Source organism: Nyctereutes procyonoides, unplaced genomic scaffold (assembly GCF_905146905.1).
Source record: "Nyctereutes procyonoides isolate TBG_1078 unplaced genomic scaffold, NYPRO_anot_genome, whole genome shotgun sequence".
NCBI classification, from domain to species: Eukaryota; Metazoa; Chordata; class Mammalia; order Carnivora; family Canidae; genus Nyctereutes; species Nyctereutes procyonoides.
The window spans coordinates 20,347,115-20,372,595 of NW_026575052.1; the positions used below are offsets into that span (position 1 = coordinate 20,347,115).

Sequence of the window (25,481 nt, forward strand, 5' to 3'; positions counted from 1 at the left end):
ACCTTCTTATCCTCCTTTGTAATAAAATTATGTATTTATATTAAAATTTTTTAAATTTAAGTTTCTTGTGACTAAGGGAATGTATTTTTAAAAAGTAGTCTGGGGGCTCCTGGCTGGCACAGTGGGTACAGCATACAATTCTTGATCTTGGGGTCATGAGTTTAAGACCTAGATTACGTGTAGACCTTAATTTTTATTTTTATTTTTTTTTAATTTTTATTTATTTATGATAGTTACAGAGAGAGAGAGAGAGGGAGGCAGAGACACAGGCAGAGGGAGAAGCAGGCTCCATGCACCGGGAGCCCGACGTGGGGTTCGATCCCGGGTCTCCAGGATCACGCCCTGGGCCAAAGGCAGGCACCAAACCGCTGTGCCACCCAGGGATCCCGTAGACCTTAATTTTTAAAAAAGTATTCTCAGGGTGTCTCAGTGGCTCATTCGGTTAAGGGTAAGACTCTTGGTTTTGGTCAGGTCATTATCTTATCAGTCGTGAGACTGAACCCTTAATGGTGCTCCACACTCAGCAAGCAGTCTGCTTGAAGATTCTCTCCCTTTGCTTCTCCTCATCCTTGAGAACTCTCTTTCTCTCTCAGATAAATAAATAAATCTTTTAAAAATGTATTCTGGATTCAGTAAAGTTATAAATTATCATTCGTAAACAGTTGACCAAGGCAATGTATTATAGATAACAATAAATAATAACAAATAGAATAACATTTGATCAGAAATGTATTTTTCATTACATTAATTAATGAGAGAGCAAGCATGAACAGCAGTGGGAGAGGGAGAATCTTAAGCAGACTCCATGTTCAGCAGATCTCATGATATCATAACATTGAGATTATGACCCAAGCCAAAGTCAAGAGTCTAATGCTTAAACAACTGAGCCTCCCAAACTATATTTTTAAATAAGTATAATTTTATAAAAATTAGGTCATGAACATTATACGGTGCTAGAATTACAATGTCCTATAGCAATTCTATTCTTTTTTTCCCCAGCTTTATTGAGGTACAGTTGACAAATAAATACTGTTTATATTTAAAGAATGCAGTGTGGGTATCAGAAAGGGAGACAGAACATAAAAACTCCTAACTCTGGGAAACGAACTAGAGGTGGTGGAAGGGGAGGAGGGCGGGGGGTGGGGTGAATGGGTGATGAGCACTGACGGGGGCACTTGACGGGATGAGCACTGGGTGTTATTCTGTATGTTGGCAAATTGAACACCAATAAAAAATAAATTTATTAAAAAAAAAGTGCAGTGTGGGGACACCTGGGTGGCTCAGTGGTTGAGCATCTGCCTTTGGCTTGGGGCATGGTCCCGGAGTCCTGGGGACCAATAAGTAAAATATTGTGTGTATGTGTGTGTGTGATAACACGTAAGATTTATTCCCTCAGGGGTGCCTGGGTGGCTCAGTTGGTTGGATTGTGTATCTGAGTCTTAATTTCAGCTCAGGTCATGAAGCCTACTTAAGATTCTCTCTCTCCCTTTCCCTCTACTGCCCCCCTTTGTCTCCCGCCACCTCACCCCATGATCCCACTCTCTTTTTAAAAAGATTTTATTTATTTATTCATGAGAGATACAGAGAGAGACAGAGACACAGGCAGAGGGAGAAGCAGGCTCCATGCAGGGAGCCCAATGTGGGACTTGATCTTGGGACTCCAGGATCACACCCTGGGCTGCAGGCAGCGCTAAACTGCTGCGCCACCAGGGCTGCCCCAAAAGTTCATTCCTTCTTATAGCTAGATAATATGTTGTAAAGATGTATCACACTTCACTTAGCCATACTTCAGCTGATGGGCATTTTGTCCAGTTTTTTACTATTATGAATAATGCTGCTATGAACATTCACCATACAAGCCTTTCTATCACATCATTTTTCATGTTTTGTAGATAGAAGTGGAATTAGTAGATAGTATGGTAAATTTATGTTTACATTTTTTTTAAATCGCCAATTTAAAAAAAAATTTATTTGGAGTTCAATTTGCCCACATTTAGCATAACACCCAGTGCTCAACCCGCCAAGTGCCCCCCTCAGTGCCCATCACCCAACCCCTCGCCCACCTCCCTTTCTACTACCCCTTGTTCGTTTCCCACAGTTAGGCGTCTCTCATGTTTTGTCACCCTCACTGATATTTTCACTCATTTTCTCTCCTTTCCCTTTATTCCCTTTCACTAATTTTTATATTCCCCAAATGACTGAGACCGTATAATGTTTGTCCTTTTCCGATTGACTTCTTTCACTTAGCATAATACCCTCCAGTTCCATCCACGTCGAAGCAAATGGTGGGTATTTATCATTTCTAATGGCTGAGGAATATTCCATTGTATACATATACCACATCTTCTTTATTCATTCATCTGCCAAAAAATTTTTCAATGTGACTGCACCACTTTACATTCCCACAAGCAATGTGTAAGAGTTTCAATTTATATATATACATACAAATATATATATATCCCCCACAATACTTGTTGCTATCTTTTTTTTTTTTTTAATTCTAACCATTCCCATAGATGTGAAGTAGTTCATTGTGGTTTTGATCTACATTTCCCTGTAGGTTAATGATTTTGAGCTTCTTTTCATGTGCTTATTGTATGTTCTTTTATTTTTATTTTTTATTTTTTTTAGATTTTATTTATTTATATGGGGGAGAGAGAGAAAGCACATGAGTGGGAGGAGAGGAAGACAGGGAGAAAAAGAAGCAGACTCCCGCTGCATGTGGAGCCCAATGTCGAGCTCAATCCCAGGATCCCAATATCATGACCTGAGTCAAAGTCAGACATTCAACTGACTTAGCCACCCAGGTGACCTTTCATTTTTATTTTTTTATTTTTATTTTTTTTTTAAATTTAGGAGACTATAATACAGAAGAATACATTTATAATATTATATGAGAACAGAGCTTTATTTTATTTTATTTTATTTTTATTTATTTATGATAGAGAGAGAGAGAGAGAGAGAGAGAGAGGCAGAGACACAGGCAGAGGGAGAAGCAGGCCCCATGCACCGGGAGCCCGACGTGGGATTCGATCCCGGGTCTCCAGGATCGCGCCCTGGGCCAAAGGCAGGCGCCAAACCGCTGCGCCACCCAGGGATCCCTCATTTTTATATTTTTTGTAGAAATATCTATTCAAATGCTTTGTCCTTTATTTATTTATTTATTTATTTGTTTATTTATTAAATTTTTTTTGTTTTTTTTGTGTGTTTTTTTGTGTTTTTTTTGTCCATTTTTTAATTGGGTTAATTATCTTTTTATTGTTGGGTTGTAAAAGTTGTTTATAGAAGAAGTAGAAGAAGTCCTTTATCAGATATATAACTTGCAAATATTTTCTCCCATTCTGTGGGTCGCCTTTCTTTTCACTTTCTTAATGATATCCTTTGAGGCATGAAGTTTATAATTTTGATGAAGGCTAATTTATCTATTTTCCCTTTTTTTATATTTCTTTTTTTTTTTTTTTTAGCGAAAGAGAAAGACAGTGCAAACAAGGGGTGGGGGGTGAAGGACAGAGGGAGAGAAAGAGAGAGAACCTTAAGCAGGCTCTATGCTCAAACATGGAGCTTGATCTCATGACCCTGAGATCATGACCTGAGCTGAAATCAAGAATCTGACACAGAATGGACTGAGCCTCCCAAGGGTCCCTATCTATTTTTCCTTTTGTTCCTTGTGCTTTTGGTATTGTATCTTAGATGGCTTTGCCTAAATCAAGGTCACAAAGATTTTCCTCTAAGTTTTCTTCAAAGGGATTTATAGTTTTAACTCTTAGACAGTCCATTTGGAGTTAATTTTTGTTTATAGCACAAGGAAAGAACATAACTGGATTCTTTTACATGTAGATATCCAGTTTTTCTAGCACTACTTTTTGAGATTATATTCTTTCCCCATTGAATTGTCTTGGGACCTTTCTCAAAAAAGTTAACCAGAAGCACCTGGGTGGTTCAGTCAGCTAAATGTCGGCCTTCAGCTCAGGTCATGATCTCAGGGGCCTGGGATCAAGCCTTCTGTTGGGCTTCCCACTCAGTGGGGAGCATGCTTCTCCCTCTGCCTCTCCCCACTGCTCACGTTCTCTCTCTCGCACCTTGAGTCTCTACCTGTCAAATAAATACAATCTTTTAAAAAAAGACTATATTTATTTATTTGTTTGTTTGTTTGAGAGAGAGTAGTAGAGAGGTGAATAGAGGGGAGGAGCAGAGGTTCAACTGCACCACCCAGGCACCTCTATAAAATGTTTTAAGAAAATCAGTTGACCATAAATCCAGTATTTCTTTCCCAATTCCCAATTCTATTCCATTTATCTATATGTCTAGCATAAGCCAATGCAACACTGTCTTGATTACTACAACTTTGTTTTGTTTTTTAAGATTTTATTTATTTATTCATGAGAGACACACACAGAGAGAGAGACAGAGGCAGAGGGAGAAGCAGGCTACATGCAGGGAGCCCAACATGGGACTCGATCCCAGGTCTCCAGGAGCACACCCCGGGCTGCAGGCGGTGCTAAACCGCTAAGCCACCAGGGCTACCCGCATGTTATTTTTTTTAAAGTAAACTCTATACCTACCACCATGTTGGAGCTCAGGACCCCAAGATCAAGAGTCGCATTACTAAAAAAATAAAAAAATAAGTAAGTAAGTAAAATAAATAAATAAATAAATAAAAAGAGTCGCATTACTTATTTTCATTTATCGCCTGCTGCAATAGGATGGGAATTTCCTCTATCTTGCTTATAACTGTATCCTGATAAAATACAGTGCCTAGAACATCATGCAATAAATAGTTTTTTTTTTGCAATAAATAGTTCTTCCATCCAAGTACTAACCAGGCCCGACCCTGCTTAGCTTCCGAGATCAGACGAGATCTTGAATGAATGAATGACCATAAGGAAATGAACACGAAGCATTTTAACTATAAATGTAGTTAATATGTTGCAGATTTTTTTTTCAAGTTCTAGGTATTTGGGCTCATACTTTGCCTTCTTTATGATTTATGAAAGTTGGTAACTTTTGGAAAGTTGGGTAACGTGAGAAAAAAGTGACCAAGGGAGGAATGCCTATTTAAGGATTGGGTTATTTATTTTATTATTTTGTTTTATTTATTTTATTTTATTTTATTTATTATTTATTATTTATTTATTTATCTATATTTATTTTTTTGGAGTTGGGTTAATAAGGAAGGAAAGAGGTACTCTAACCTAAATCCATTATTTGGCTTCTAGTTAGTTCTGTATCCTCTTGAGTCCTGGAGGAGAGAGCTAGCTCGTTCATTTCTCTGCTCCGCGTCAACAACCCGAACACTGCCCGGAAGGTAAAGGGCGCTCAATAAATATCTGAAGAATCAAAGAACCAGGCAGGAAAACTAAGAATGGACTGATGAGCGACCTGGCTCGGAGAGGCTGCAGTTCCTCCCCGAGGCAGGAGGCGGCGCCAGCGTTACAGCAGCCCGGCCGCCGGCAGTTCTTGGTCCCTCCGGCTGGCCGTCCGACGCCGGGCCCCGAGGCCGGTGCCCGGAACTAGCCAATAGGAACTCGTCTTAGTTGTGGGGTCGGGCAGAGAAGCCCAATGAGCGTAGCGGGTGTAAGCAAGGGGCGGTGCGACGCGGAGGGGCGGAGGGAAGCGGTTAGAGGTGGGAGTTGGCGCTGCGGGCCGGGCGGGGGCCGCGGAGCTGCGATGCGGACGGGGCCGCGGCAGTGACCGGAGCTGCCGCCCGACATGAACTCGCTGGAGCAGGCGGAAGGTACGGTGGGCCTCCTGGGTGGCCCGGGCGCTTCCCGGAAGCTGGCGGGGCTCTGGAGGGGTTGGAGTCGCGGAGACCCCGCCCCGGGGAGAGGAGGCCGCGAAGGATGGGCCGGGGGCCGCGGGGAGGCGGACTGCAGGCTGGGGGCCGCGAAGGATGGGCCGGGGGCCGCGGGGAGGCGGGCGGGGGGCCGCGAAGGATGGGCCGGGGGCCGCGGGGAGGCGGACTGGGGGCTAGGGGCCGCGGGGAGGCGGGCCGGGGCCGCGAAGGATGGGCCGGGGGCCGCGGGGAGGCGGACTGCAGGCTGGGGCCGCGAAGGATGGGCCGGGGGCCGCGGGGAGGCGGACTGGGGGCCGCGAAGGATGGGCCGGGGGCCGCGGGGAGGCGGACTGGGGGCTGGGGGCCGCGGGGAGGCGGGCGGGGGGCCGCGAAGGATGGGCCGGGGGCCGCGGGGAGGCGGGCGGGGGGCCGCGAAGGATGGGCCGGGGGCCGCGGGGAGGCGGGCGGGGGGCCGCGAAGGATGGGCCGGGGGCCGCGGGGAGGCGGACTGGGGGCCGCGGGGAGGCGGGCCGGGGGCCGCGGGGAGGCGGGCGGGAGGCGGGCGGGGGCCGCGAAGGATGGGCCGGGGGCCGCGGGGAGGCGGACTGGGGGCTGGGGGCCGCGGGGGGGCGGGCGGGCCGGCCGGACGTGGGGGGGCGCCGGGGAGCCCCTCGCGACGGCTACGTTTGCTTTTTATTCATTAGCCAGCGTCTTGCATTTCGCGCTCTGGCGTGGCCGTCGTCGTTTACTTGATTTTATTGCGGTGACCCCGGGAGTTGCACCGTCGTTCGTGCTGCGGTTTCTGGTCAGCCGCCGCGTCACGGCCGTGCTTCTCGGTCTCCTGAAGTTAGAAGGCGCGACCGCGGATGGTGGCCCCCGCCCGTCGGCAGGTCCCGGCGCCGCCGCGGCCACCTGTGACCTGCCGGGGGGGGGGGTGGGGGGGGGCTTTCGGCAGCCCCCGTAGCCGCGTCGGAAATGCAGAAGGAAGGACCCGACGCCCGGCACAGCCCCTAAGTAAAACCGGGGGCTAGCACTCGGAATCGGGTGGTTGCGGCCCGGCAGACCCCGTCGGACCCGGCCGTTAGGGGAGACGTCGTTGTAACGGGCAGCTCTGGGCCCCCGCAGGGTCACAGCTCGACCTGACTGGGCTCCTTTTATTGGCACCCCCAGGGTGCTGGCTCTTGGCGCTGCCGCGGCCGGCCCTCACGGCACGTTACGAAGCTCCTAAAAGCGGACCAGTTTCCTTTTAGAAGCTTTTGTTTTGTTTTTCTTTTTTTTTAATTTCATTTATTTATGATAGATAGAGAGAGAGAGAGGCAGAGACACAGGCAGAGGGAGAAGCAGGCTCCATGCAGGGAGCCCAATGTGGGATTCGATCCCGGGTCTCCAGGATCGCGCCCTGGGCCAAAGGCAGGCGCCAAACCGCTGCGCCACCCAGGGATCCCCCCCCGACCAGTTTCCTTACAGGCGAAATTGGAATCAAAGAAACCTGATGGTTTTGTCCAGTACTCAGAGCTGTCCTAGGAAACGAAGTAGACAGTGCAGTGAAAGTGTGAGCTGCTGTGTGAAGACCTGAAGCAGTTAGAGTATATCTGAAATGTCGTCTTAAGAGATTCAAACTAGTTAGAGTGGCTAATTGGAAAATTGAAATCTTTTTACCTAGATCTCAAGGCTTTTGAGAGAAGACTTACAGAATATATTCACTGTTTGCAACCTGCCACTGGACGTTGGAGAAGTAAGTTCTTGAATGGTTTTTTTTTCCCCCCAGGGAAAATAAACCCACAATTGGTACTTTTATCCCTGCCTAACAATGATTTGCTTTTGTGTAAGAGTTTTGACTAACAAATGCTTTACTAAACCATGAGATTTCCTTTGTTTTAACGGTTTTAAATTTATTTGACTTTGTAAGCAATGCATTCTAAAGAAAAAAAATTCTTTTTAAGATTTTATTTTTAAGTAACTTCTACACCCAATGTGGCGTTCGAACACACAGCCTTGAGATCAAGAGTCAAAGGCTCTACGGCCTGAGCCAGCCAGGCACCCCCACCAAAGAATTTTTAGGAAAAGGAACTGCCCATGCTAAAAGAACATATATTTTGTATGGTTGGGTTTTCATTTTTCCATTAAAATACATACAGTTTTTTGTTTTTACTTATTTATTTTTTTTACATACAGTTTTTTAATTAAATGTTACATATTGATAAATGACATGTGATTTCAGGAACTTGTTTAGCAGTTGTTTTTTTTTTTAAGATTTTATTTATTTATTCATGAGAGACACACACACACGAGAGAGAGAGAGAGAGAGAGAGGTAGAGACACAGGCAAAGGGAGAAGCAGGCTCCATGCAAGAAGCCCAACGCGGGACTCCATCCTGGGTGCCCAGGATCAGGCCCTGGGCTGAAGATGGCGCTAAACCACTGAGCCACACAGGCTGCCCTGCTTAGCAATTTTTAAATTTGCCTACAAACTATTGAAATAAAGTTCTGTTAAGGAAAATGATTTTTTTTTTTCTTCAAAGGTTTTTATTAGGGAGAGAGAGAGCGCGGGCACCAGTGAGAGAGCAGAAGCAGAGGGAGAATCAGGCTCCCTGCTGAGCAGAGACCTGAGACACTGGGCTTGATCCCAAGACCCTGAGATCATGACCTGAGCAAAAGGCAACTACTTAACTGACTGAGCCACCCTGGTGCCCCAAGGAAAATCCTATTTAACATATACTTGCCAAGGTTATGAAATTACCCTTGGTCGATTTTAGTAGAGCATGATTGTATTGCTTTGCAGTATATCCTAGAAAACAAATTCATGTTATAACTATTCAAAATGTCGTGACTACTCTAAAATATGATTTGAAAGAATTGTGATGATTGCTCAGTGGAAATACTTAGGAAATGCAAGTGATGACCTTAGCAAACAAAATGTTTTGCTAACTTGTGTTGGGACCAGTCTTAGTTTCTTAGATGTGTATGATTGAACTTCTTGTCAAAAGGGAAGTACAACAGCACATGTTGAATACATACTTTAATTCACAGTATATAATTCAGTTTGTGGGACCAAAGAGCACTATTGAAGTTAGGAACCTTCTTCTGTGTCAGGATTTTTTGTGATATTTTTCTTAGATCTATCTGCAAAGTTTCATTCATATGCTCTGAGAATTCTGATATGTCAGAATTTACAAAGAGTGGTTTTTTTCAGATACCTTGGTTTAGGGAAGAATCCTCCCAAAACCTTACTTCACTGCTACTTGAAAATCTTTTAAAATGATCCAGTGGTATCTCATAAAATATAAGACAGTGAATTTACTTTACTTTTTCTGTGATTCATAGTCTCAGTGCTTACATATAAATCAGCTTGGTTAATATACCAATCTAAAGTATGTGTACGAGGTCCCTTCCAGTGAGTTTGATTTTGATTTTGCTTCATTTTTCAAAAGAACAGTCTGTGTAGTGCATTGCTTATTGGAAACAGCTTTATAAGAAATTGAGTTTAATCTGAGCTGAGAATGTAATTTTAAAATTTTGATTGTGTACTTAAATACCTAAAATGAGATTGTTATTCTGTGATTTGCCTCTTCTAAAAGAATATCACTAGGACTTCTAGGTTAAGTTGCTTTTTGAATCTTGATCTTTATGTTTTAAAACTGTATGTGTCCCAACTGAAGGACAGTAACTTGATACCCAGAATGTTAACTAGGACTTGGTGCCCCTTTATTATTTTCTAGTAGTACCATTTATTACCTTTTTAAAAAAAATTTAAAGATTTTATTTATTTATTTGAGAGGGAGAGTCAGCAAGGTAGAGAGAGCACAAGTGGGGTGGGGGAGCAGAGGGAGAAGAAGGCTCCTCGCTGAGCAGGAAGCTTGATGCAATGCAGGGCTCAATCCCAGGACCCTGAGATCATACCTGAGCTGAAGGCAGGCAGATGCTTAACTGACTGAGCCATCCAGGCACTCCTCTAAGATTTTACTTTTTTTTTTTTTTTTTTAAGATTTTATTTATTTATTTATTCGTGAGAGACAGAGAGAGGGAGAGGCAGAGACACAGGCAGAGGGAGAAGCAGGCTCCATGCAGGGAGCCCGACACTGGACTCTATCCTGGGTCTCCAGGATCATGCCCTGGGCTGAAGGCAGCACTAAACCGCTGAGCTGCCCAGATTTTACTTTTTAAGTAATTTACACCCAGCATGGGGCTCAGACCTACAGCCTTGAGATCAAGAGTCACACACTCCACCAACTAAGTTAACCAGGTGCCTCTATACCATTCATTCTTACATTTTGCTTAGGATCTATTTAGAATTCTTAAAATAATTCTAGCTTAGTGGGGAGAAAAACTTTACTGAGCTCTACTGTCAGATTTCTACCCTGATCTTCCTTTAAGTCTCTGAAGAAAATCTGGTACTCCACATTCCTGATCACACCAACGGATGCTTAACTCAATGCAAGCAGTTGTCTTCCAGCAAAATCCTCTAGTCAGACAGTGCGTTCATAAAAGAGTCTTTGTTTGGTTTGTTTACAGTAGAAAATGAGAGGTGTTTTTTCGTTTGTTTTTTGTTTTTGTTTTTTAATTTAAATTTACAAGATCTGCAAAATCAGCACAAAGCCACCCAAAGTTCCTATGGCTTTTGATTTCATAAATCTTGGTAAGTTCTGACTGAAGTAATATTAGGGACAATATCATCCTCAATTACTGAGGTTCACAGTATTTAAAGAGAATTCCCGAAGGTCATACAGCAAGTTTCTTAATTCCTCAGTCGAATGCATTTTCCACTTAATAAAGTGCTGCATCCTTTGGCTGTCATTTATTAGGAACTGGTGGTATTAGTATAAATTTATTAACAGCTTATTTCCTTACTAATTTCGTGTTTATCTTTCATCAGTGCTTCTTATAGTGGTATCTGTCTGTACAGCTACTGGTGCCTGGAACTGGTTAATAGATCCCGAGACACAAAAGGTAGAAGTTTTGATTTAAAATCTTTAATGGATTAAATGAGATAATATAGCAGTGCTTTGTTCATTGTAAAGTATTACTCAGATGCTTCCTATTATTACTAGTAGTGATATTGAACAGTATATTAAATATATGCTTTATATTAATTTGATTAAAAACTTTGGCCACTGTAGATGAGTATCTTTTACAAGGAAAAATGCGTGAGAAATAACACTATGCTACTTCTCATTCATTTCTGAACTTTTTACATATCATTTTACATATGTCATAGTCACACATCTTTACCTATTTCAATGTAAACATTGTCTTTATTCTCTTTTGTCCATTTAGTCTCGTGTGTGCCAGCTTTAGAAAATTGTAAAATACCATTTTCTTCTAAGACTAATCTTTGGTAGGACCTTTCTTTATCCCACAAAGCATTTGAGATGACTTTGCAGGAGACCTATGATAAAATAGCAAAATATTAATGTAATAAAAAGTCAAGATGGTGGGTAAAAGACAATTAGACTAGAGGGTCAAAAACAGGAAGGAAACCGGGTCACAGACAAGGCCATGTGGGACACCACACTTGCCCAAACTGAGTTATAAATTAGTCTCTGAGTTACCTGATCAATAAAATCACCGTTCCATGGTTTTTCTACTTTGTGAAAAGAACACATGTATGAGTTCCATAAGCTAGCAAAGGTTTTGTTCTTCACATTTATCTCAAAAAAATTTCCTGCCTGAAATTTAATATAGGAAACACTAAGAGATCTCCCATTGGGCACTGTACAAGAACATCCCTATACCAAATGCAATAAAAAATTTCATAATGTTATTTCTCGAAGCATCCTTTGATGAAATCTGATAGCATGTTTTTCAGAATTCTACTTCTTTCTACTAACTTGTGCCTTAATTTCAAACTGAGGTGTTTGTTTTATTAGAGAAACAGTAGTCTCCAATTTTTCAGTGAAGTTTTTTCCCTTGGTGCAGCTTTATTTAGGTAATAATAATAATGTCATTTTCTTAAATCTTAAACCCACATCCTTTTTAAAACTGTAATTAGGTAGACTATTTCCAGTAGCTTTATTTATAACTTGTTAGGTTATACAGAAGAAAAAACTAATAGCAAAGCTTTTGTCAGCAGTCCAAATGGCATTTCAGGCAGCCAGGGATTTATTTAGCATGTAGTCTCCCTGACTTAATCCATTGGGGTGGAGCTATAAAAAAATAGGAGGTAGGGGAATTTGGTGATGGAATTTTGCGTTAATAGAAGACTTTATGGCAGATAGGAAACTCTCTTGTGTGTTGATTTATAAAAGTCTGATCTTAGGGCTGTGCTTGGTAGTCATCTTCAGGGGAAGAGTAAGGAGTCTGGCAAGAAGATTGAAAAGGTCTATCTTGGGAAATGAATCTGACTTCTAATTGGGAAAAATATAAGCTGATTTCAGCTAGTTGAGATCTTAATAAAACACAGAATTAAATGTAATTTGAAATAGGCCCAAAACTCTGTAGTTAATGTAATTTTCTAAATTAGGTGAGAATATAACTATTAGCCTAAGGGTTAGCTCTTTATTTCAGTATTTAATAACCTCAAAGCTGATAGGGGTTTTAAACAGCAATTGTTTCTGTAGCAAGAGTTGCAGACTCAAAAGCCAGTGCATGACTATCTGGAAGAACCCAAGGAGAGAAACAACAGAGCAAACTGGAAAGCACATGAATGCCTGATCTAAAGGGGGGAAACTGATACCTAGATGTAGTTAATTATTGCCATGGAGGAAAGAAGGCTGATGTTGACGGATCTAATTAAAATTAACACATAAGACACTATATGTGCTTACACTGTGCAGGCCATGTGAAATCTAGCTGGCCTTTGGGAATTAAAGGTTTAAGAAGACATTCCTCTGGAATATTAACTTTTTTTTCAGAATTTCATCCTTCTGGGAGCTTCTTTCCTCCTGATGTTTTCAGCCTCTCGTTTCTTCATTTGACAAATTTATTTAACCGATAGCATGCTGGGCTAGCTACCTGGTGCTTTTTATAAGTTTAGCTCTCAGTCTTGAAATATGTACACGTACATCTCTTGGTATGAGAGTGGAGTATCGATGCCTCTGGCTTAATTCTTTTGCTCTCATTTATAGTTCCTGGTCCATCTGATTTCTTTTTCCAGACTCTAAACATCATCTCTCCTTCAATCTACAGTTCTGTTCCCCAGCCTTCAGTGCCCATTCTTGTTGCAGTCCTGGATCCTGGACCCTTATCTCCACCATATTCATGTTGTCTTGTTTCTTGCTATCCTCTGATTATGCCCAGATCTGAAATCAGCTCTTTGTTTCTCTTAAACACTTTTTTCATTTTCTTTTTTTTCTTTTTTTAAGATTTATTTATTTGTTTTAGAGAGAGAAAGAGATGAGCAGGGGAAGGAGCAGAGGGAGAGAGAGAATCTGAAGCAGACACACCACTGAGCACGTGGAGCTCGATCTCATAACCCTGAGAATATGACCCGAGCTGTAACTAAGTTTCAGACCCTTGACTGAGTGAGCCACCAGCACCCCCTTTTAAGTTTTATTTAATCTCTATACCCCATGTGGGCTCAAACAACCCCAAGATCAAGAGCCACATGCTCTTCTGACTGAGCCACCCAGGTACCCCTAAACCCTCGTTCTTTATAGATAGCTACTAATCATCTTTCCCTGCTTGAGTGTCATCTGACCATTTAAATTTCAGTAGCTTTGGGCAGCCCAGGTGGCTCAGCGGTTTAGGTGATCCTGGAGACCCGGGATCGAGTCCCACATCGGGCTCCCTGCATGGAGCCTGCTTCTCCCTCTGCCTGTGTCTCTGCCCCTCTCTCTCTCTCCTCTCTGTGTTTCTCATGAATAAATAAATAAAATTTTTTAAAAAATAAAAATAAAATAAAAAATAAATTTCAGTAGCTTCAAAACCACTCATTTTTTTGCTCCCACAGAGAGGGAGGGAGGGATGAGTCTCCACGTAAGAGGAGAGAAGGAATATGGTAGCGTCTATGCAGATGCAGCAGGAGATGGTTAGATTGGGACCAGGCTATGAATGACAGAGTCTACCCAATTCTCATAAAGAAGCTTTTTAACAGGGAGAGTAACTAGATCACTTTTGTGTATTCATTGACTTCAGATCAGGGACCTCCTTCATCTGCACTCATTCAACAGTATTGGTTGAGCACCTATGTTTGCCAAGTACTGTTTCAGATGTTGGGAAAACAGTGATGCACATGACAGCATCTCTACTGTTGTGGAACTTAATCTTGTGCTTTTATATATGTATGTATGTATGTATGTATGTAATCTTTACGCCCAACGTGGGGCTTCAACTCACAACCCTGAGAGCAAGAGATATATTCTACCAACTGAGCTGGCCAGACACCCCAATCCTGTACTTTGTTTTAAGTTTTATTTTTGTTTTGTTTTTTTAGTAGTCTCTATACTCAAAATCAGGCTTGAGCTCAAAACCCCGAGATCAGGAGTCACACATTCTGTTGAGCCAGTCAGGTGTCCTAGTCTTGTGCTTTTTAAATTGCTTCTTATCAGGAAGGGTTCAGTAAATATTTTTGGTAGGATGTTTTTTGATTTTTTTTTAATTTTAAAAATTTTTATTTAAATTCAGTTTGTCAACATATAGTATAACATCCAGTCTTCATCTCATGTGCCCTTTGGTTTTTGATTATAAGAATGAATTTGTAATGGTTCAACTCTTTGGAATGAATAGAGGGAACATTGCTATATTATTTTGCTACATTAAAGATATGAAACATTTCTATTTTTATGACACAGCTAAACAACTGGGATTATTTTAAATTATTCAAATCTTCATATTTCAGATGATTCAAATGTTACATATATTTATGCACAAGTGGGGAGGTAAGAATTAGTATTCTGAGATTTTAAACATTTTTATGTTTCAAACTCTTCTTTTCCAGGTGTCTTTCTTCACATCATTATGGAATCACCCGTTTTTCACCATTAGCTGTATCACTCTAATAGGCTTGTTCTTTGCTGGAATACACAAGAGGGTTGTTGCACCATCAATGTATCCTTTATCAGAATTGACTTTTATTCTCTGAGTAGAATTAAAGCACCTTCTTGATCATCTAGATGTTGTTTTAAAAGCTTATTCTTCATATGATAAATTTTCCTTTGACCACGTTTTTTCAGTATAGCTGCTCGATGTCGAACTGTATTAGCAGAATACAATATGTCTTGTGATGATGTGAGTATTGCTTATATTAGAAAATTATACATGTGCATGAAAGGACTGAAATCTTTTGGCTTAAAGCAGACTTTGATAAATTACATGGATTAATAGTGGAAATATTCTTATAGCATTGATCCTAATACCCATGTTTACATCTCAGAAATTGAGGTGCAAATAATAATCTGTAGTATCATACAGTTCAACTGATAGAGTTGACTGTAATTTTTTTTTTTTAGTAAGCTCTATGCCCAATGTGGGACTTGAACTCATGATCCTGAGATTAAGTCATATGTTCTACCCCTGAGCCAGCCAGGTGCCATTTTGATCTTTCCTAATGATATAAAATCATAATGTATGTTATGATTGAAGTCATCTTAAACTATATATGTAGAGTGGTCATTATTGGCTAAAAATGGCTTGTTGGGTGTTGGATTTGTAAACTCTCTAATGGTACTCTGTATGTAGGATTTTATTTTATTTTTGTTTTTTTAAAGATTTTATTCATTTATTCATGAGAGACACAGAGAGAGAGAGAGAGGCAGAGAGAGAAGCAGAGGGAGAATCAGACTCCAAGCAGGAAGCCCGATGTGGGACTCAATCCTGGGACTCTGGGATGATACCGTGAGTCAAAGGCAGATGCTCAACTGCTGAGCCACCCAGGCATCCCTAGGATTTTATTTTTAAAAAGATTTTGAGGGAGCGAGCAAACCTGAGCACAGGAGGCATATAAAGAGAGGGAGAAGCAGACTTCCCTCTGAGCAGGGAGCCCCACGCTGGCCTCAATCCCAGGACCCTGGGATTGTGACCTGAGCCCAAGGGAGACACTTAACCGACTGAGTCACCCAGGCATCCCCATATGTAGGATTTTAAATTAGATCTCAAGTTAGTTGACAGATGCACATACAAACCGACCGTGTTTTTAAAATTAATAACATATAGGCATATTAAGAGTATGTCACAGATTTGATTTGCTTATTTATAAAGGTATTTTTACCTTCAGTTAAAAAAACTATTAAATAAGACCTAGTTTAGAAAACTAGAATAAAGAGCAAAAAAAAAAAAAAAAAAAAAAAAAAAAAGCTATTAAGGCAGGAGGCCCCTGGATCAGTGAAGAGAATAAAGACTAAACACTTTGATTTTTTTTTTTTTTTTGAAGATTTTATTTATTTATTCACGAGAGGCAGAGATACAGGCAGAGGGAGAAGCAGGCTCCATGCAGGGAGCCTGACATGGACTCTGTCTCGGGTCTCCAGGATCAGGCCCTGGGCTGAAGGCAGCACTAAACTGCTGAGCCACCCGAGCTACCCAACGCTTTGATTTTTTAAAAATTAGAGGATAAGGATAGTATTTCAAGTCGAGGGCTAGTAGTGTTGAGACAGTTTTTCATTTGAAAAAAATGAATTTAGATCTCTGCTTCGCATCAATTAAAAAGACTAAATTCCAGATGAATTCCTTTTTTTTAATTTATTCATTCATTCATTCATTTATTCATTCATTCGTGATAGACATAGAGAGAAAGAGAGGCAGAGACACAGGCAGAGGGAGAAGCAGGGAGCCCATCACGAGACTCAATCCTGGGACTCCAGGATCGCGCCCTGGGCCAAAGGCAGGTGCCAAACCGCTGAGCCACCCAGGGATTCCCACCTCCCCCCCCCCGTCCCATGAAGTCTTAAATATATTTAAAAAGACAACTCATCCCATAATTAAAGCATTAGAAGAAAATACAAATGAATGTGTATTCTGTTTTTTTTTTAAATTTATTTATTTATTAGAGAGAGTGACACATGCACACACATTAGTCAGGGGAGTGGTACAGGGAGTGAGTGAGAAACCCAAGCAGAGTCCTTGCTGAGTGTGGAGTCCCAACACAGGGCTGGAGATCACAATCCCAATCAAAACCAGGAAGTGTACGTTCAACCCACTGCACCACCCAGGTGCCCCAAGGTGTAGATCTTGGTGTAGAAAAGCTCCTTTTGGGATCCCTGGGTGGCGCAGCGGTTTAGCGCCTGCCTTTGGCCCGGGGCGCGATCCTGGAGACCCGGGATCGAATCCCACGTGGGGCTCCCGGTGCATGGAGCCTGCTTCTCCCTCTGCCTGTGTCTCTGCCTCTCTCTCTCTCTCTCTCTATGACTATCATAAATAAATAGAGATAGATTAGATAGAAAGAAAAGCTCCTTTTTAAGACCCAAAACAAAAACACTACCATGGAAGAGTTTGGATACCTTTAATTGAACCAATATTTGAAAACTTTGTACACCAAGAGGCAAGAAAGTGAGCACTGATGAGAAGTATTTGTGTGGCATCTGGCTGGCTGGCTCAGTCAAAGAACATGTGATTCTTAATCTCAGGGTTGTGAGTCGAGCCCCACATTGGTATAGATATTACTGGAAAAAAATTTTTTTAAAGAAGAAGAAAATATTTCTAAGATGTCTAACAGGATAGAAACCAGCCCTATTTAAAATTTTTTAAAAATAGTATATTTGAAAAGTGGGGGGCTCAGCGGTTTAGTGTCACTTTCAGCCCAGGTCGTGATCCTGGAGACCTGGGATCGAGTTCCAAGTCAGGCTCCCTGCATGGAGCCTGTTTCTCCCTCTGCCTGTGTCTCTGCACCCCTCCCCCCCACCCCGTATCTCTCAGGAATAAATAAATAAAATCTTAAAAAAAAAAAGTGGGAAAAGTAAATCTTAACATAGACATGGGAAAATAAATAGCCTCATTTGTAATTGGGGAAATGCACAATAAAACTGAATTTCCGGGGATCCCTGGGTGGCGCAGCGGTTTGGCGCCTGCCTTTGGCCCGGGGCGCGATCCTGGAGACCCGGGATCGAGTCTCACGTCGGGCTCCCGGTGCATGGAGCCTGCTTCTCCCTCTGCCTGTGTCTCTGCCTCTCTCTCTCTCTCTCTCTCTCTCTCTCTCTCTGTGTGTGTGTGTGTGTGTGTGTGTGACTATCATAAATAAAAATTTAAAAAAAAACAAACAGACTGAATTTCCGTTTGTCTTACCTATCTGTCACTGACATAAGTTAAAACTTCAGTACAGTGGGACACCTGGTTGGCTCAGCGGTTGAGTGTCTGCCTTCAGCGTAATCCTGGAGTTTGGGGATTGAGTACTGCATTAGGCTCCCTGTGGGGAGACTGCTTTTCCCTCTGCCTTTGTCTCTGTTTCTCTCTGTGTCTCTCATGAATAAATAGATAAACCTTTTAAAAAAAAAAATCAGTACGATGGTGGAGTAGATGCACTCCCATGCTCTACTTGATGAGAATGTATTGCCATGGTGGAAAGCAGTTTTCATCATTCTTATAAAATGAAAATTTGGCATGCCTCGTAACCTAACCATTCTACTTCTCCCCATCTACCTTTGGTACCCCTACCTTTGGTGGGAACCATCACATTTCACATAAGGAGGCAGGTATGAGGTAGTAAGTTGCAACATCCTTTGTAGTAGGGAAAAAATGGAAACAGGTTTTAGGTTTCTCAACAGGGACATGGTAAAATAAGCTTTGGTATAGCCACATCATAAGAAACTATGGTAAATCTATAAATTTGGACGTGCAAGGATCTTTCAAGACATAATGTTAGGCACAAGAAGGAAACTATTAAACAATACACTCAATTTGGTATCCTTTTTTAAAGATTTTTTTCCCCAGTACTGTTTTCTTTTTAATTCCAGTATAGTTAACTAATATACAATGTTATATTAGTTTCAGGTGTACCGTGTAGTGATTTATCTTTTTTGTTTTCCTTTGCTTTTTTTTTTTTTTTTTTTAAGATTTTATTCATTTCAAAGAGAGAGAGAGCACAAGTGAGGTGAGAGGCAGAGGGAGAAGCAGACTCCCCACTGAGCAGGGAACCCAGTGCGGGGCTTGATCCTAAAACTCATGATCATGACTTGAGCCGAAGGCAGATGCTTAGCCAACTGAGCCACCCAAATGCCCCTTTTTTTTCTTAAATGGCACAATGAGTGAAACTCTACAGTATTTATCTATTTCTTTTTGGCTTAGCATTATAGTCTCTAGCTCCATCTATGTTGTTGTAAATGGCAAGATTTCATTCTTTTTTAAAATCTAAATAATATTCCATTGTGTTTATATACGTATATATGTGTGTTTTTTATGAATGTATATCTATCTTCTTTATCCATAAAAAAGTTTTAATTATGAAAATTTCCAAACAAAAAAATGAAGAGTATAATGAATACCCATTGGTCAGTGTCAACAATAATCAGCTCATGGCCATTCTTATTTCATGTGTACCCCTGCCCACTTTTCCTCCATTAGATTATTTTGAAACATCCCAAGTGGTATGTTTTACCCTCATATTTTAGCACATTAGAAACACCAGATTTTTTTTTTTAAGATTTATTTAAAAAAAAAAAGATTTATTTATTTATTTGAAGAATACGGGGAAGAAAGGCAACAGGAAAGGGAGAGGATCTCACTCAGACTCCCTATGAGCACGGAGCTTGACACAAGTTCTTTTTATTATTAGTATATGGGAATGTAAATCTATAGAACACAATCTGGAAGGATTCATGCTAAAACTGGTTTCTTCTTTAAGAGGGCTAGAATTTGAGATAGATGGAAAGGATTTTAGCTTATCTATATTTGAAAATTGTTTTAATTTTTTGTTTATTTTTTTTAAGTAATCCTATACCCAACGTGGAGCTTGAAGAAGTCATATGCTTCACTGGCTGAGCCAGGCAGGCACCCTCATATTTGATTTTTTTTTTTTAAGATTTTTATTTATTTATGAGAGACACAGAGAGACAGAGACACAGGCAGAGGGAGAAGCAGGCTCCCCATAGGGAGCCTGATGCGTGATTTGATCCCCTGACCCTGGGATCACACCCTGAGCCACTCAGGCATCCCTAGTTTTTTAATAATGAGATTGCATTAATATCATATACATGTAGTTTAAAATAGATTAAAACCATGGATAAAACAAATGGGGTCTATTCATACAGTGAAATATTGTGTGTTTTATATCAAAATAACAGTTATAAAATAGTACAAATTACTGAAACATAGTAACAGATGAATGGCAGAATTACACTGAGTGAAAGAAGTAGGTGCCAAAGAACACACTCTGATTCCATTTGTTTAAAGACCACAGACAGGCAAAATTTTTGGGAAATGGTTATGTGTACATAAGGAGTGGGGCTGCCATTGACCAAAAAAGGGCCTGGAGGGACTTTCTGGGTGGTGGCTGTGAGTGTATATTGTGTGTATATTAAGATTTTTGCCTAGTTAACATATAGGCATGGGGAGAGGCAGAGGGAGAGAATCTCAAGCAGGCTAGGCACCGAGCACAGAGCCTGATGTGGGCTCAATATTGTGACCTGTGTAAGAATTAAGAGTAGGACGTTTAACTGACTGAGCCACTCAGGCAGTGAGTGTATATATTTCTTAAAACTTGTAAAACTGTATGCAAGGGTTAGCATCTTACTGTATTTAAATTATACCTTAATAAAACCGTGAAAAAAAAATAGCATCAAAGTTCTACCTTCATATCAAGGAATTACCAAAAAGAAGAAGTCCCCTGAACAGCAGTGTATAAGCGTCAGTGTTCACTCCAGTCATTTGTTTACATTTTTATCTGAAAGTAAAAATTTAGTGTTGGTAAAGGAAAAATGTTTAGGGACGCCTGGGTGGCTCAGCGGTTAAGCACCTGCCTTTGGTCCAGGGCGTGATCCTGGAGTCCCAGGATTGAGTCCCATATCGGGTTCCTTGCATGGAGCCTGCTTCTGCCTCTGCCTGTGTCTCTGCCTCTCTCACTCTCTCTCTGTCTCTCTCATGAATAAATAAATAAGATCTTTAAAAAAAAAAAAGGAAAAATGTTTATGCGCAAGTACGTTTATTTTATAAACTTCATTTGGCAAGGAGCATAAATTGGTTTATATACATTGGATTGATTGCCTGATTTATAGGGAAGCCAGTGGACCGGGGAGTTCATCAAATACATTGTTTGAAAGTAATGAAGATTTTCGAAAGAAAGCTCCACACAAAACTTTGAGAACATAACTATTAATTGCTTAATCTTTATTGAATATAGAGAGGTGTTCTGGTACCTTTTAAGTGCACTTCAAAGTTTATGGGTAATTGGTGATTTTTTTAATGGAACTGATTACTGAAAAAAAAATTTTTTTCCCCATTTTTACAGACAGGAAAACTCATTTTGAAACCCAGGCCTCATGTTCAGTGACAATCTGCACTCATTATTATGGGACCTAAAACAGCCTTTCTTCAAATAAGTGATACAGCAAAAAGCCATAAAGGATTCCTTTTACAGTTGGATATATGAAGGTCATAGCAACAACTGACAAGAAGTGTGCAATATTTACTCAGATGATCTTGATGATGATGACTCACGTCCTCCGTGCTTGGTACCTTTGATTATCTGTGTTACAGTATTAGTGTCACTTTAGTACTTCAGACCCTGCAGAGACTTTTGCAGATGAAGTATGTCTGTATGTTACTAAGTTAAACTTAGAAACAGAACCTCATCCAGTTTTTATAACGTATTTTTGCAAACTACTGTAAATAGCAAATCAATGCCAATGTCAAAGAGGGAAGCATTATGTGGACATTGTTCTGCACCAGTATCTTACGAGCATCTGTTTGCCATCCCCACGGCTCTTCAAAACCAGCTATCACACGTAGCTGTGCCTTTCATTCTCACACCCCTCTGTTTTAATCATAATGCAAGAAAAACATCGGATTGGGCGTAAACTGAGGAAGACTCATCTCCATTATATTGTAAGAAATTATAGATGTTCTGAGAAACCATTTTTGTTAAACCAGATAGTGAACTTCAGCCACTCTTGTGGTAAATGTTTCCAGTTGGTTGTTTTCCTTCAATGCTAAATATACTTTATATTTTTAAAATAATTTTAAGAACACTGCAAAGGCTTCTGAATATATATGTTTAGTTATAAATTATGTGCTGTCTGGGAATTTGATAGTCCTTGTTTTAGATAATTGGATCTTATGCCGTGGTGGACGTGCTGTACTAGTATTGCACGGGTGTAATTGATCAGCCGCTCCATCACGGGGGTGACTTGGGAGCGGCGCCCCAAACCAGAGTCTACAATTCTCACTGTTCCGAGAGTGTTAATGACATACTGTGTATGCATCTTAGCCACCTGTACTATAATTGCCCTTAATCTTAAACTATTGGGATTGCTGTAAATATTTTAAAGAACTGGAGGTGCCTTTTACCTGTTTATTAGAAGATTTTGAAAAGGTTTAAATTATTTCATGAGCAGTCTTTTAAATTCCACTTAACATAAAGCTGAAAATTCACTCACAGGACAAAAACTTTTTAACAAGGCTACCATTTAACTGTGTTCATCTTGGCTTTCCCATCTATAAGATTTTATTCTTGAAACTGCAGCAATAAGACCCTCTGCTCCTACAAAGTCATCAGAGGGTATTCTATATACTCGGCACTGTTTGATTTTCTGTAAATTTTGTAGGTAAATATGTGCATAAAAATAAATACTTTATATATAATTAGTGATCGGGCTTTTTTCCTTTATTCATGCAAAGTCTGTAATGCTTAAAAATGTTAAAAACATACCGCGTGTGTCAGAAACAGCCTCGTTCCAAATGAGAAATCTTTAACTCTGTCTAGTAGAGCAAGTAGCAATTGTAGATATCAGTCTATTAAGCTATGATTACCTTTAATAGTCCTACTCATCATTGTGTGATGACATTTGCCTCCTAATCAGGAAATGCAGGTTTCCTCCATTGTGCTTTATAAATTTGGATTGACCATTTCCTCTAAGAATATAAAGTAGAAGAGGGATTTTATAGGTCCTTAATCCTTTTTGGAGTAATCAACTACTTTGAATATTTAATGAAAGCCTTGACTCTTCTCCCCTAGAAAAATACACCTGTGTGTGTACATATACTTTGCATGCATTCAAAGATTACTTGATGTTAGACTGCTTGGAATCTGATGGCTCCAAGAAAGAAACTTTTGTTCCAAAGATTTTTCATCCCTATACTTCTAGCAGAACAATTCATTTGCCAAAAAAGTCTGCTCTGGTTGAAATGGACAAAGAATCCTTATTTGGTTAGCTTCTCTTTACCACCACCCTTACCCTCTCATGTCCCCTTCCGCACTATCTGGAAATTACTGGTTGAGTCCAGCCAGAGATTACAAGTGGAGAAGACAATCTTTGGATGTTTAGAGTGTCTTCATTCTGGCTCTCCACAACTTACTAAAGACAGAACTAGCACCAGGATCCAAGTCTCCAATTGAAAAGATGTTTGTTTGTGTGTTGAACTTAATTCAGGAGCCATTAGAATGTGATAGTTACGAGTGTGGACTCTGACTCCAGACTGGATTTGAATCTCAGTTGTACTGCTTGCTTGTTTTGTAACTTTAGGCAAATTATGTATTAGTTTCCTCATTTATGAAATGAGTGTAATGCCAACCATCCATATTTATATCATATGCTACAGAGTCAGTGCTCTGTAAATCTAGTTGTTAAACCAAATCCTAAAAGTTAGAAAGCAAACAATTCCCTGTTGGAACTTTACCCAACATCAACATTTTAATTGAGGAAATTCTGCTTATCTTTTGAACCAAGCAAACTCCTAAATAGTGGACTAAATGGAAAGAGAAAAGATATTTGGCCCCTAATGATAAGAAACCTAAAATGGTTCTAGGTATTTAACTTTTAAGCAGCCTCACTGAAAACATCAAGGACTCTTTTTTTTTTTTTTTTTTTAAGATTTTATTTAGTCTTGAGAGACAGGCAGAGACATAGGCAGAGGGAGAAGATGTGGGACTGGATCCCGGGACTTCAGGATCATGCCCTGAGCAGAAGCAGACCCTCAACCACTGAGCCACTCCGGCTTCCCTAGAACGAAATTCTTGATTGACATTTTCTTTCAGTTTTTTTTTTTTTTAATCTCTACACCCATGTGGGACTCGAACTCACGACAAGCTCGAGTCACATGTTTTTCACACCATGCCAGCCAGGCACGCCTTGATTGACATTTTATACAGACTGAGCTAAGAATCATTGTAACTGATGGATGCTCTGCCTTCAGCATTGACAGTTCCCGTCATTTCTTCCTGCTAAAACCATAGAAATTCGAGTTACATTCTTCAGTTTCATTTTTCTTTTATCCTCTAAAAATTGGAAGAGCATCTTGTCTGCATCATGAAACATTTTAAAAGCACATTTTTAGTGTATGGTTATGCAAGTCCTGATTGTGTGAGAGACAAAAGTGAAAAAGGTGTCTTATTGGAAAGTTTTAGGGGTGCTCTTTCCTCACTTTTGCAGACTGCCATTTATGTGGCAAGTGCTTTGTTGGGTATGAAGGTATAGAAAATGTCTGAGGAAAACTTTGCCCCCTTGGAACTGGTGGGGGAATACAGACCATTGATCGAGGAATTAGCATGTGGTATAAGTGCTATGAAAGTTAAAAGTGTAGATGCCCAGAGGAGGGGGGTTCAGCCCACACTGGGCTCTCTAAAGTTCTTTCTAAATGGGTCTGAAGGGTGATGGGGGGCGGTGGGGGGTGACACACAAGACAGTTTTTGAGTGTGGCCACAGCATGGAGTTTTGGAGAAGGGTCATGGTGAGAGATGCAACTGGAAGTAAGTAGGAACCGGGGGTCAGGAGTACTGTGAGGACAGTGGGAAGCCACCAAATGTTTTGATAGGGAAGTGACAACTGGATTTGCACTCGATGATAGTGACTACTGTGGACTGAAGGGGCATGGCATGGGTAGGCAGTTGGGAGCTCTGCTACAGTCCAGGCGACAGATATGGGCTCTTGAAATAGAGTTCGGTTAGGGGAACCAGAGGAGGGAGTAGGAGCTTTTGGCAATCACATGAGTGATACCTAGTAGGAGGCAGAGATGGGTAGCACTTGAGGATGAAGCCTACCACCCCTTCCCATCCCATGTAACCTGTTAACAGAAATAAAGATTCTGTGATCACCAATGTTTGGGAACTATTATATCCTTCTCTTGAAGATTCCCCACGCTCCAAAGTTTATTAAAAACTCTGAAGAGGAAAAACAAAACAAAACAAAACAAAACTCTGAAGAGGGTAGCCCGGGTGGCTCAGTGGTTTAGCACCGTCTTCAGCCCAGGGCCTGATCCTGAAGACCCGGGATCAAGTCCCACATCGGGCTCCCTGCATGGAGCCTGCTTCTCCCTCTGCTTGTGTCTCTGCCTTTCTCTCTCTCTCTCTCTCTCTCTCTCTCTCTCTCTCTCATGAATAAATAAATAAATAAAATCCTTAAAAAAAAAAAAAAACTGAAGAAGTCCTGCAGTAGAGAAACCTGTTTCTGCCTCTGCCATTTTGTGAAATAGCTACTAGCATTCACCGTGGATATTTGGATATTTAGCATGGTTTCTGTCTCGTCTACCAAGCTCCTGTTGAGTACTCTTGCCGGGTTTGGGGGTTAGTAGCCAAATCAGTCTTGCTTCTCCCAGACAACTTAGAAAACTTCCTTGACTCCTTTGCATTTGGGACGTGGTCATGTGGGAAAGCTGTAAAACTGTTCCTGTTGCAGGGTGCTCTGTGGTGCTTG

The 25,481-nt window shown here is 41.0% G+C and overlaps 1 protein-coding gene across 2 annotated transcripts; it reads left to right on the forward strand.

The window, feature by feature from the left end:
• Positions 1-5,598: 5,598 nt before the first annotated feature.
• CNEP1R1 (CTD nuclear envelope phosphatase 1 regulatory subunit 1) lies at positions 5,599-22,439 on the forward strand. 2 transcript variants are annotated; one of them, XM_055332837.1, is made up of 6 exons: positions 5,599-5,734; positions 7,437-7,508; positions 10,646-10,719; positions 14,648-14,757; positions 14,883-14,937; positions 21,083-22,439. In XM_055332837.1, the coding sequence occupies exons 1-6, from the start codon at positions 5,710-5,712 to the stop codon at positions 21,122-21,124; spliced, it is 378 nt and encodes a 125-aa protein (XP_055188812.1). In that variant the 5' UTR covers positions 5,599-5,709; the 3' UTR covers positions 21,125-22,439. The 2 variants fall into 2 exon arrangements, with proteins under 2 accessions (XP_055188812.1, XP_055188813.1); XM_055332838.1 differs by having other exon boundaries at positions 14,888-14,937.
• Positions 22,440-25,481: the final 3,042 nt, after the last annotated feature.